Source organism: Nycticebus coucang, chromosome 13 (genome assembly GCF_027406575.1).
Source record: "Nycticebus coucang isolate mNycCou1 chromosome 13, mNycCou1.pri, whole genome shotgun sequence".
Classification (NCBI taxonomy): Eukaryota; Metazoa; Chordata; class Mammalia; order Primates; family Lorisidae; genus Nycticebus; species Nycticebus coucang.
In genome coordinates this window covers 85,428,516-85,441,858 of record NC_069792.1, presented here as the reverse complement: position 1 = coordinate 85,441,858, position 13,343 = coordinate 85,428,516, and the positions used below count along the sequence as shown (strand labels likewise).

The 13,343-nt window shown below is 35.6% G+C and overlaps 1 protein-coding gene across 3 annotated transcripts in view; it reads left to right on the top strand.

The window, feature by feature from the left end:
- TMEM65 (transmembrane protein 65) overlaps positions 1 to 13,343 on the top strand; it is a 57,200-nt gene that overhangs the window by 10,993 nt on the left and 32,864 nt on the right. For 2 of the 3 annotated variants that reach the window (XM_053559098.1, XM_053559097.1), the window contains exon 2: positions 9,935 to 10,015. The exons of the other annotated variant lie outside the window; for it this stretch is intronic. In XM_053559098.1, coding sequence (XP_053415073.1) covers positions 9,935 to 10,015 — 81 coding nt within the window. The remainder of the gene's footprint in view (positions 1 to 9,934; positions 10,016 to 13,343) is intronic. 3 annotated transcript variants of the gene reach the window in all.

Here is a 13,343-nt window from a genome sequence, read left to right as displayed (position 1 = left end):
TTTACACACCAGATACAGAGCTCAAGACAAAGGACAAAGCTGTAAAGAGGATGCCTGAAAGAACCAAGTCTTCTCAGCATGACCGGAGGTAAAGGTAGGGGAGGAGGAAGGGGCCATATTAGGTTTGAGTCTCCTGTGCACTTCTCATGGGCAAATCAAGTAAAAGGTGGAAATTAAATATTGTATTTTAACTTAGAAGAAGCAGTTTGATGACCTTAAAAAATATAGCAAGGGCATCACAAACTGAGCTGACCAGGAGACTCAGGCAAAAATGTCTGAATTGTATTTAGCTGACAATTCTGAAGCTATTCCTAATTTATTTTATCAATAACTTTAAAAACTAGCTTTATTTAGCAAATATCACATCGACAAATAGACACATAGAAGCAGATCTTAAGGCTTTTATAAAGAATTCTCATTTACTGTTTTTCAAATAGCTTTCTTTTCCCCATACAGACTATTAATCGTCCAGTTACCTTTTTCATTGCCCTAAACAATTGTTAGCAACCTTAAATTTGTGTTTTTAAAGGGATGAGTCTTAGATGAAACAAGGTAGAAAACAGTATCTCAGAAGCACAGAGCTGAGACTCTGGGCCTAAATATTGTACCATCATTTGCCCTATCCAAGAAAGAAGGGTCTATAGGTAAAGGCCCAGTTAATACAAGATGGCAAGAAAAAGTTAAGATATGTAAACGGAAGGGTCTATAGGTAAAGGCCCAGTTAATACAAGATGGCAAGAAAAAGTTAAGATATGTAAACTTAAACCAATGGTAAGAGTTTCTAGTGATTCAGTTCTTCCTCTCTTCTGGGTGCACAGAGGCAGACACACAAATGGAGATTTACTTTATAGAAGTAAATTTATTTTATCAAAGGATTTCAAAATAGCTGAATTCCAGAAGTGGGTATTTTAGAGACTGATTCAGTTCAATAGGCAGTCTTTGAAACTTAGCTACTGTTTCTTAGCTAAAATTTCTGAGTTTAATGTGGAGTCTATTAAAGAATAGGGCAAAGAAAGTATTCTCTATGCCTTCTCTGAACTTAGCATGTACAGCTCTGAAAAAGAAGCCTACTAACTTAATTGAGGGCCTACCTTTTATAAATACCATTCACGGTAGCTTTCTTTTAGTCTTTAGGATGGGATAGTAGCTAAACCAAAAGGGTAGCAGATTTCATTTTTCTTATCAATTAGTCACATAAGCTTCTTTATTTGCCTTTTATAAAGAGTCTTTTAAAAGAGGCTATAAAAAATTGAAATACTTTTAGAAGCTTCTGAACATCAGTATGTATCCCTGGATAAGCCTAATTTGAGAGTGCTTATTTTTAAAGGCATTTCTTAAAGTGTAGTGCTGTTCATTTGGAACATTTTACTGTAATTTTAAATTACTTTCAATAAGATTTTGCCATTTCTGCAAGTGTTATTGCTTCTGGGGCCTAATATTTATACAAGTATAGGCAGGCATATCCACAAAGTATTCAGTTCTTCAGAAATGAAAGATTCCTTTTTTATGTTGAATCTTATCTTTGGCACTCAGGTTCCCTTGATTAAATTAGCTAAATTTTTCCCCCTACCTAACTGTGCAAGGAAAAAGAAACAAAGGGATAGAACATAAAAATCTGTGTGAGTTTCTGAAAGTTGATGTTCACACTACCTGCAGTATTGCCATTTACTGCTGGTTTTTGTCTGACCCAATCAGACATCTGAAGCCTCTAACTGGATTCAAGCCAGTTAATTATCAGATCCAGTCTTGTCCTGGATCTAGTCCAGTTTGTCTCAACTTCTGACCCCAGTTTGGATCAAACATTTGCTCAAACAGACGAGGATAGTTCAAAACACAAATCCCTGGAGCTTCAGAATCTGAAAGAGAACTTGCCCACAGTCCCTAGTTGTTATGAAAGAGCAGTGGACACAGTGAGCCCTGTAGGTACCTTGCTTGGTCACTCAGTGCTCCTGGAGGTGGCTGAAGGCTCTACTTTGGATCCCACTTCTGACACCTTTTATTAAAAGAAAAACTTCATACAAATTTAACTGAGTTTGATTGAACAAAGAGTGATTTGTGTATCAGGCAGTACCCCAAACTGAATAGGTTTAGAGCAACTCTGGCTTTGTTGTGGGGTTGGAGAGAATTTATGGAAAGAGAAAAAGTTATTTACAAAACCCAGAAATGAGGTACAGAAACAACGGAGTTGGTTATAGCTTGGAAGTCACCTAATTTGAACACAATTTGAACGGTTGGCTGCCTATGAATGGTTGAAATATGGTTGCTGTAATTGGTTAAGACTCAACTACTTGTTAAATGTGTAGGTCTTTTTTACATATCCAGTTAGGTTACAGTTCACTATGTATGGAGAAACTCGTAGGCTAAACTTACACTACATGAGGAGGAAGCTTTCGGCTACATTTAACACTGCCATTACTTATCGATTATTGAATACTTGCTATATATGAGATGTACTGAGTTGAGTTTTCGTGTAATTATTTTATTAGTAAATAAAATATCTTGGAGGGAGAAGGAATTATCTCTTAATAGATTAAGAAGATTGCCCAACATCCCTCACATGTGTTTAAGAGTAGAATTAATAACTTAGTTAAAATGTCTATTCTTATTACCAGGCACTTCTCTGGATACTTATACCTGGGATTTTAAGCACATGTGTGGAAAATAGCAACACGTGCTCAGTAAAAGTCAAACATGCTAGTAGCATATCCAGCCTGCCTTCACTGTGTTTGTACAATATACAACATTTAATACAAAAGCAAATATGGCATTGCTACTTTGAAAATAACAGAAATCATTATGCAAAAAAGTTAATATGTTGTATAAAAAGTTTGGAGAAGTCAGAAAACTAGTATTTGGAACTTATAAATTTCATAAATCTCCAGTTTTTACTCTTAATTTTCCTTTAGATTTTTGAATGATTTTTTTTTAAAAAAGTCTAACTTATAATGCATAGGAAAGTTTTCCAAACTTTGAGTTCGTTTTTAGCTTCTGGGTATTGAATGCTTGTGATAGCTATATGAAGATATCTGATAGTTAATTGAATATATGGATTCAAGTTTGGGAATCCTATCCATGTGGGTAGTAACCAAGACCAGGCAGTGTGAGCAGAGTAAGAGGAGAAGATCCCAGGAGCGAACACTAAAAAACACCAGTGTTTATTGAGAAAGAAAAGGAAGAAAAACCAGAAATAGAGAACGATGATCAGTGTCCAGAGAGACAGGAAAAATAACAAGAATAATGCATCCCAGAAGCTAAGCCAAGAAGAGGGCATTTCAAGGAAGAGGGAGGAAGTGATCTGATGCTGTAGATGGGCTAAGTAAGAAGAATACTGGGGCAGAGGGGCAAGGGAGCCATTGGATTTAATAACACAAAAGAGATAGATGTCTTTGTCAGAACAGTTTTATGATAATTGTGTGGAGAGAAGCCAGATTTTAGTTGACCGAGAAAGGAGTATCAATAAGGAAAAATTCAACTTTCTAATGGAATCTTTGGATATAAAAGGGAGATAATGAGCAGTGGCTTGATTTTAGCTGAGGTTATCTCTTTACTCACAGGTTAGAATAAGTTTGAACTTATTTTAAGTATATGTGTATGTTACCAGTGTAGACCAAGGTAAAATTTCCCCTTTGTGCTCTAGAGATTTGCTGGCAAAAGGCAGATTAATAGGAGAAACGATTTTATTAGCCTGCATAAGGGAAATTACAGAGTGATTACCCAATATCCTAACGGAGCCAGATAACTTATATAGCCTCATTTTAGATGGGAAGAGGGAGATAAGAGGGATCTAGTTAATTCTTTTGAGGGACAGAATTAATGAGTTAGAAGTGTTTACCTGTCTAATTCTGGATTTGTAATATTCATTCTCCATATGTGTTTTCACATCATCTTTTTCACATGCCTGATCTAACTTTTTTTTTCTGCTTATTATACAGCATGCTCTACTTTGGTTATTTATACCTCTCAAATCTAGTCACACATGTTCTACCATTGGTCATAAAAATAAAATGGTGTTTAACCTTCTGTGTCAGTGCTGTTTTGGTCATTCTTATTTTCATTATCTAAACTCAAGGAAAACAGGGTCACAGTGTTTACAGTGTTGAATATAAAGTAGTACTGTCTCAATACAAAGCACAACAATTAGCCCACAACCAAAGTCAAAGCCAGATTGCTAATGTTCACAATGACAGTGTACTTAAGTTGTTGTGCACTTAAGTGGCATACTAGAAGTGATATAACAATGGATGGCTTATAATTGTGAACTGCAAATCATAGTTGTCAACATCAATGGTCAAGGAAAAAAAGTGATAGCAATTAAGGAATGGAGATTATCTATGCCAGATCCATTTAAGACTAAAAGCAGTGTTGCATTTAGTCCCTATTTTGAGGCCTATTGTATGGGCTTTATACTTTTCCCACAACCTTCTGCACCCATCACCTAAAAAAGAACTTTTTGTATCAAAGGGAAGAGTGTCCTGGGTTGTAAGACTTTCTACGTACTGAAATCGGAGACAGTCCTGGGTAGGTCACCCTGTCTGCCCTAGGGGATGACAATATTTTTATTCTTCTCACGGACTCATAGGAGAGATTGAGAAAAGGATTCATTTAGAATTTCATGTTCCTGCTATGTGGCTGCTATTCCCCTCCTCTACTTTTCCAACACAGTGGACACCCTCTAAGGCTCTCTTCTATAATCTTTTTTGTGCTGGTGGGCCTTTTGGCAAAGAACTTGCAAAAAGATGTGAACTTCCTTAATGTATGTGACCCTAGTGCTTTCATACTGTCTCACAACCTTACCCCGCCTTCTCCTGCTTACCTGCTATTCTAGCCAGGCTCTTGTGGTGTCCAGTTGTATCTATCCCAGGTAAGCAAGTGTTAATGTTCCCTCTGTCCCAGCAGGTGCCTGCTTTCCTTTTGATTTTGGGTCAGTTTTTTTCCCTATGACTTCACTTCTCTTATGGGTTCTATATAAGTCGAGAATTTGAATTGATTACTTTGTTTCATTGTAAGGGTGTGGGACAATGTTCCTTGTTATTCTCTGTGTCACTCAGTAGAAACTGGAATCCTGCTTCTCCAAATGGAATGTATGTATATCATCTGAAATGCAGATTGTTTCATTGAATTTGAGATGGGGCTCCAGATTCTGCATTTCTAATAAGTTCCCAGGGACGGCAGTGCTGCAGGTCTAGGGACCACATTTTGTATAGCAAGGTCATAGAGGGTATTTTTGTTTTTATTTTTAAGTGGGAAAGTATTAAAGTCACAGAGATAATAAACTCAGGCATACTTGAATTGTGAAAGGAAACAGGCTAATGTTAAAATGTGATAGTGATAATATAAGATAATGGTGGATTTTGTGAACTGGCCAAATTTAATATTTGTGTGAATGATCTTATGGTTTAAAAAGCATTATCCTAGTCTGCTCAAAGGGCCTTTTTTTTTTTTTTTTTTGAGACACTCTCAAGCTGTCGCCCTGGGTAGAGTGTTGTGGCATCATAGCTCATAGCAACCTCCAACTTTGGCTCAAGTGATCCTCTTGCCTCAGTTTTTCTGTTTTTAGTAGAGAAGTGGTCTTGCTTTTGCTCAAGCTAGTCTTGAACTCGTGAGCTCAAGTAATCCACCTGCCTTGGCCTCCCAGAGTGCTAGGATTACAGGTGAGCCACTTACTAACATTTTTAAAAAGACGAATTGTTAACACTGATTTTATGTTATACAACAATCACTTTTGAGAGATAAATGCAGTGTAGTAGATGTATGCCCCCTTTTCTTGATCTTCTTTTAGTTCCCGTTATTGCCTACAATATACCATCCATTAGTTATCTGATTTCTTTTTTTTTTTTTTCCCCCTGGAATTTTTTTTTTTTTTTTTTTATTGTTGGGGATTCATTAAGGGTACAATAAGCCAGGTTACTCTGATTGCAATTGTTAGGTAAAGTCCCTCTTGTTATCTGATTTCTTAAGTGAACTGTGCCCTAGTCATACTTTTTTCTCTTCTGCCTATATTCATGCTGTTCTTCTATGTTTTCTCCTACTTAATTTTTTAATTACTTTTCAAATCTTGAAACAATCTCAAATTTATAGGAATGTTTTAAGTATAGTACAATAAACTTTTTTCTTCTCTCTTGAATCATAAGAGAGTAAGTTTCTGATATGATGCCCTATTATCTTTGCCCCAGATTTAGTTCCTTGGGAAGCAGTCTCTGAGACAAAGATTAACATGCAAGTAAATTTATCAAGTAGTACTGTTAGAATTCTCACCCCAGGAAGGGAAAGGAAGTGGATTTGGACAGAGGTAAAAGTAAAGTTGTGATACAGTTTCAGCAGAAGCCTCAGCTCATCCTGTTGGGAATTTTGGAGCTGGAGTGACACTTCAGTGTTGTCCTGAGTTGAGTTAGAGGACTGGATTTGAGCATTGGATGTGGATTGCCCTGGATAGGGTGCAGAACATGGAGTGAGGCAGCATTCTTCAGCTGAGCAGGTCCTCTGAGATGACTGATTGCTGAGGCTTTTATTAGGACTTCTGGCAGCACCAGGGTCCACCAATACCATGATGAGATGGTACAGTATATGGTACAACCAGTACAGACAAGAACATATTCCATTGTAGCCACAGTATTACATGGGCTCATTACTACCATCTAATACAGTGATGTCATTCAAATTTCACCAGTGTCCCAGTAATGCTCCTGTAGAGCAAAAAGACTCAGACCAGAATCATGCATTCATTTAGTTGTTACATGCCCTTAATTTCTTTTCATTTGGAACAGTTCCTCAGTCTTCCTCTTGACTTGCATGACCTTGACACTTTTGGATATTATAGACAAGTTATTTTTTAACATGTCTTTGAATTTGCATTTCCCTTTTTCCTCATGAATATATTCCAGTTATGTATCTTCAGCAAGAATATCATAGATGTGATGTTATGTTCTTCTTTTTCATCCTGTCATTTGGCCTATGATTTCAATTTGCCTGTGGTGATGTTAACTTAGAATATTTGACTAACATGGCATCTGTCTGATATACAAAGTTGCTATTTTCCTTTTGTAATTTTATTTGTATTTTGTGAAGCAGTACTTTGAGTCTGTGAACTATGCCATCCTCATCAATCATTCATTTTATTAGTTTATATCAATATATACTAATGGATGCCTATGCTATTTACTAGACTATAATTCATTACTGTTATTTTGGTCTTCCAACTATCCTGTGTTTGACCAGTGGAAACTCCGTTAAGCTGGCCTCTGTATCTTTTTGATGTATCTCCATTACTTTTTGAGTACTACCTGTACTAGCCCTGGAATCAGTCATTTATACAAGGAGCTCTTGTTTCTTTCAGTGTAGAGTGGTATTTAGAAAGCAAGATCTGGGGCTGGGTGCGGTGTCTCAGACCTGTGATCCTAGCACTCTGGTAGGCTGAGGAGGGTGGATTGCTTGAGCTCATGAGTTCAAGACCAGCCTGAGCAAAAAGTGAGACCCCCGTCTCTACTAAAAATAGAAAAACTGAGGCAAGAAGATCTCTTGAGCCCCAGAGTTGGAGGTTGCTATGAGCTATGATGCCACAGCACTCAGCACTCCACCCAGGGTGACAACTTGAGACTCTGTCTCAGAAAAAAAAAAAAGAAAAAAGAAACCAAGATCTCGGCATTAGGTGTGCTCATAGCTATTAGCTGTTGCCATTCCCAGGCCCTCACAGTGTACACAGTTGGTGAATAAATGAATATAATCTATTTATATACATAATATATGTCATTTATATTTCCATATCTATATATATATTGTAAAATAAGAGTTCATAACAATTTTTCTAATACCAATGTAGTACCACAGGGTACGTTCTAGTTTTCTTTCTTTCTGTATTTCTAACTCCATTCTCTGATGGAGAAATACCTGGATCTTATTACCCTTAATATATTTATTTTTTGATCGCTACTCCTCTGTGTCACCCATATCCTGTCTGCACTACTGCTGACACATTCCTATGTGGATGTCCTTCGTACTCCAGCCTGGGCACTGAACACCCTGAACCACACTTCTCTCCCTCCTACCATGTGGAAGCATTTTTCAACCCAGTGGGTTCTGAAACCTTTTGCCAGACTGACCCCGCTGTGTGGAGCTCTGAAACCTTGTTCTAGGGTGCTGTGGTTTCCCTACACAGTTGCCCATTTCACTCAATCTCACCTCAGGGCTTTTAGACTGAATTTTATGGGATGGAGAAGGGAAACCTCCCCAGCCCCCACTTTTTAAAATCTTGCAATGTTTTAAGGCCAAATTCTACTTCTTCTTGGAGCCTGTCTTTTACTTCTTAGGGACATAATTTCTCCCTTCTGGAAACTTACACAGTATTTTTTTGTTCTCTAATCATCTCATGTCTTTTATATAATACGTTCCACTGACTCTATGTAACCTTTTGAGATCAGGCACTATATTCTCCAAATTAAAAGGAAAAATAAACTTTAAAAAGTTTTTTGTTTTCCAGTAACAAATGCAAAGGCAGATTAAAAAAAAAAAAACAGTTGATCTATGGTAACATTTAAAAAATTTTTAAACACAAAATTTAATCATTATTAAATTATCTGTTCATTGTAGGTAAGCTACTCTTTGTTTTATAGCTGAATGATAATAAATTCAAGGTTTTTAAGTGGAAAACACTTTAGGGAATGAATCTTCTTCCCTTTTATTTTCCATTAATTTTTAGAAAAATATATGTATTACATTCTAATATTCTGTTATATTTTTGAATTTATGTGATTAAATAATTTTTTATTATCATAGGCAGTCCCTGCTTTGAATAATTCCTGTACACGAGTCTCAGTAACCATATTTTAGTTAAATAACACCATTCCATAACTACTTGGTTCAAATTTCATTTGCCACAGAATATTAACTTTGAGTAATTGCATAAAGTACAAACTTTGCTGCTAGCCTTAGTCCATAAATCACTGTGTAAACACAGATACACATCATGATCATGGCCAATCACATTACTTCTTCCATGGTCCGCTGGTAGCTGGACACTGTGCATCAGTTACTCAGTTCACACATAGACAACAAAGCCTGTAGTTGTGTTTCCTTCCTTTCTCCCAGTGATAAACCAAAGTAATGCTTTACAAAAGTACATGAATGGAATTGACCAAAAAAGATGCAAATGCAGCCAAGAAATGAAAAGTGAGAATGCCGAAGTGAAATTCCAATCAGATATAAATGGAAAATACAGAAGAGATAGCTGACTGCTGGAATGTAGACATTGCCATTGAACTGCTGCCATTTGAGGGTCTCCAGATCTGCATCCAGGAGGAGCTTAAGAAAAGTGAATTTATGGGCATAAATGAGGAGAGTGAGGAGATTGTAATGAAGAGATGAAGATGTTGCAGAGGAAGTGACCCTGGCATAAAGTTCACATTAAAAGAGCTCTTGGAGATATTTCATGACATTGAAAATGCAAAGGATAAAATTGTAAGATAATCCAAACTTAGAAAGGAGTATGCGCAGTTCACGCAGATATAGAAAGATGTTTGCTTTATATTGTAAGTTATATGAGAAGACTAGCACTGTTGAAACTATTTTAGATCAACTTTTTTTTGAAGAAACAAAACATATTATCAGTATTTCTGGTGTTTTAAATTACAATATATTAAATACATTTTAGTTTTACTATTTTCAGAATTTCCCTTGACATTTATACCTGTCAGAGAGTTTTTAATAGTTTTAACAAAAATTTTAAAGGTTACAAATAATTGTTAGTTTTTCCCATTGGTTATTAAAACCACTTTGCACAGTTTAAACTTGTATTGTTGATTTTATGGCCCCACACTACTGTGCAAAGCAGGACTGCCTATATACCAGCATGTTGCACTTCTAAGTTTTATTTACATTTTTATTTATATATGTTTTATTTACTTTATCAGTTGAATACATTTTGATTTTTAAATATTTTTAGCATGCAGATATCCCAAACCTGAGATTGCCATTGTGAAGCGTGCAAAGGCGGTATCATCAGCAGAGACTCCTGATACTTTTGGTACAGTTCGGTCTTACAGTTTTGTTTGTTATATGTTTACTACAAACAGCAAGGCATCTATCTAACAGAACTTCTTGCTTGTTTGAAACAGTGCTTTTTAAAAATCTTTTGTGCGGTAGTGTTTTACACTTGTCTATATCATAGAACAATAATTGCATGCTTAACTAACTGAAGGATTAAATTGATGGCCTTAGGAAAAGACAAACTCATTTATATTTAATTATATTTAAATAGTATACATTTATAATATTATATTTTATAATAAACATATTATAAAAATTATTGAAATAACCAGACCAAGTGAAACACTAAGATGTAACAAAGACTGAATTTCTTTAGGATAAACGAGTGGGATGAAAGGACCTCCTACAGGGAAACTTTCAGAATATTGCAGAGAAACTATATTTTAGTAATTGAACTTTAGGAAGCATTCAGTATTTAAAAATATATTCTTAAATAGTTTCAAAGCCTTATATAAGTTCATTTTAAGGCCATTATGAAAATGTTTTACATTCATCCTTCATAAAGGTTGGTATCTAACTCAGGTTGCATACTGAGGTGGTGACAGAATTGTAAAAGAGGGTAGAAAGAGAGAATGTCAAAGTGTGGAGAGGGGAGAGAGAGAGAAAGATTAAAATAAATATGTCCCTGTCTCTTATTTTTTTTTTTTGTCCCTGTCTCCATTTTGTTTATTTCTGATTACTATGTAATACATTGCCTAAGAAGTATAACAGTGTATGAAAAGGAATCTGAACTATTTTATAGACGAGACTGTCCATAAAATATTGTAAGTATTAAATAACTGAACTGTATGTATGGTGTCAAAAGCAAAACCCTAAGACTTGGTGCCTGTAGCACAGTGGTTACGGTGCCAGCCACATACACTGAGGCTGGCAGGTTCCAACCTGACCCGGGCCAGGTGAAAAAAAAAAAAGAAAACAATGACAACCACAACAAAAGATAGCCAGGCATTGTGGCGGAGCCTGTAGTCCTAGCTACTTGGGAGGCTGAGGCAAGGGAATCGCTTAAGTCCAAGAGTTTGAGGTTGCTGTGAGCTGTAATGCCATGACACTCTACTGAGAGTGACATAGCGAGACTCTGTCTCAAAAACCAAACCAAACCAAACGTAAGCTGTTAAGAACTTCAGGGAAGTGTAGAAGTATTACATACACACACATATATTGACATATTAGTACCTGGTCTGCAAAAATCCCCTATGATACTCTACTTTGTCTGTTCTAATGCAGTTCTAAAGTTAAAAATTTAAATCTCATTTTGTATGTAGAAGTTAAACATTAATGCAAGAATCTTTTTTATGAATGAAATTCTAGTTTATCATATAGTAATCATTATATAAAGTAATTTTATAATGTAATATAAATTTATTAATTATAATTAATGTAATTATAAAGTAATTATATAATTATTTTCTTTGACCATCTTTCCCAGCATGAAAGCAGAAATGTAATTTCCTTAAGTAGTATATGTAATTATTTTAAGTACATACGTGAGATTTGAAGAAAGCCAGTGTTTGGTTATCTTAAAACACAATGAAATAAAATAAGAATAAATTATTGTACCTCTAGTATTTACTAATAAGTCAGAGTTAAACAATCAATGGTGTAGTATATTAATGTGATAATTAATTGAACACTATAGTTTTCTCCATCATTACTATTATCCAACTCCTGTCCTCACCTGTCATGCTACTGACCTTCATTAGTTGCCTCTCCATAGCAGTGTTAGAAGAAAAACCTTAAACAAATTGAGTTTAACAGTGTTTAATGGAGTAAAGAATGATTTGCAAATTGGGTAGTCTCCAAAGCAGAATAGGTTCAGAGGTACCCCAGCTTTGCCACATAGTCAGAGATTTATGGACAGAAAGTGGAAAGTGACATACAGAAAATGAAAGTGAGGTAAAGAAATAGGCCTTGGTTACCGCTTAGTGTTTGCCTTATTTGAACATGATTTGAATAGTTGGCCATCTTTGGCCAAAATTTGGTGATTTGCATTGGAATGGGTTACAACTTGTTTACACATCCAGATAGGTTACAGTTCACTATAGACAGAGAAACCTTCAGGCTGAATTAAAATAGTAAGCAGGCAGCTTTAGGTTAAACTTAATCTAACAATTCCCTACTTTTAGTCAACATCTCAATTGTGAATGATTGACCAAAACTTTAGGCATTGATGTTTACTCTGGCACCATCATAAACGGACTTATTTGTTCTTAAATCATAATGGGAAAAGCAAAGCTGGGTTTTAAAAGTAAGGTGGAAACAAGGACTTAAGATATTGTTTATTTATTTATTTTGGGGGGGTAAGGTTAGAGTAAAGGGGACTTACTTGCATTGGAATCTTCTGTTTTGGGGAGAAACAAAACCTGGTCTGTTTTAGGATTTATCTATTTCCTAAAAGTATTAGTTTGCTTGTGTTGCATTTAGCATGAATGACTCCATTTCGGTTTGGTCTTTTGGGGTCTAGTGCATGAGCTCGGTTCAAAACAATGGCTTCCTGTAATTTTCTTTAATAATGATCTACGCCTCAATGAAATCCCAGGTCACACAATGAGTTTTGCAGGTTAGTGAGGTGAGAATATTGGTTCTTAAAGGATGTAAATGGAAATTTCTTTTCTAAGTAATATGCTTTTCAATGCTAAATAAAATTACAAGATCACACTCAAACATTTTTATGAGTTTTACATAAGGCATATATTTTTTAAAATAAGAAATCCTTTTACAATTAAGGTTTTTATCTAAAAAGACCTATTAATTAGGCTTGGTGCCTGTAGCTCAGTGGTTAGGGTGCTGTCCACATACACCAGAGCTGGCAGGTTTGAACCTGACCTGGGCCTGCTAAAACAACAGTGACAACTACAACAAAAAAAATTGCTGGTGCAATTGGCTGGTGCCTGTAGTCCCAGCTACTTGGAAGGCTGAGGCAAGAGAATCGCTTCAACCCAAGAGTTTGAGGTTGTTGTGATCTGTGACACCATGGCTCTCTACTGAGGGCGACATGGTGGGACTCTTTGTCTCAAAAAAAAGAAAAGTTAAATTGTTTACTGTTTCTAAAGAGTTCTCATTATTCAGTTTTGAAAGTCGGTTTTTGTAAGTATGTTACTTAGCCATATTAATTTGTTTCTTCTAAAAAATTTTTGCCATGTAACTTTATAAATCCCTTTTCTTGATTGTTAAACCTTTTGGCATTTAATGTGATTTACTTAAATTATTTTGCATACAGCATGGTTTCATTTTAAGTTTATATTCTTTAATGTGTTATGTATTTATTGTAAATTTCACCTTATCTATTTGAACTTTTGGTTCTATGA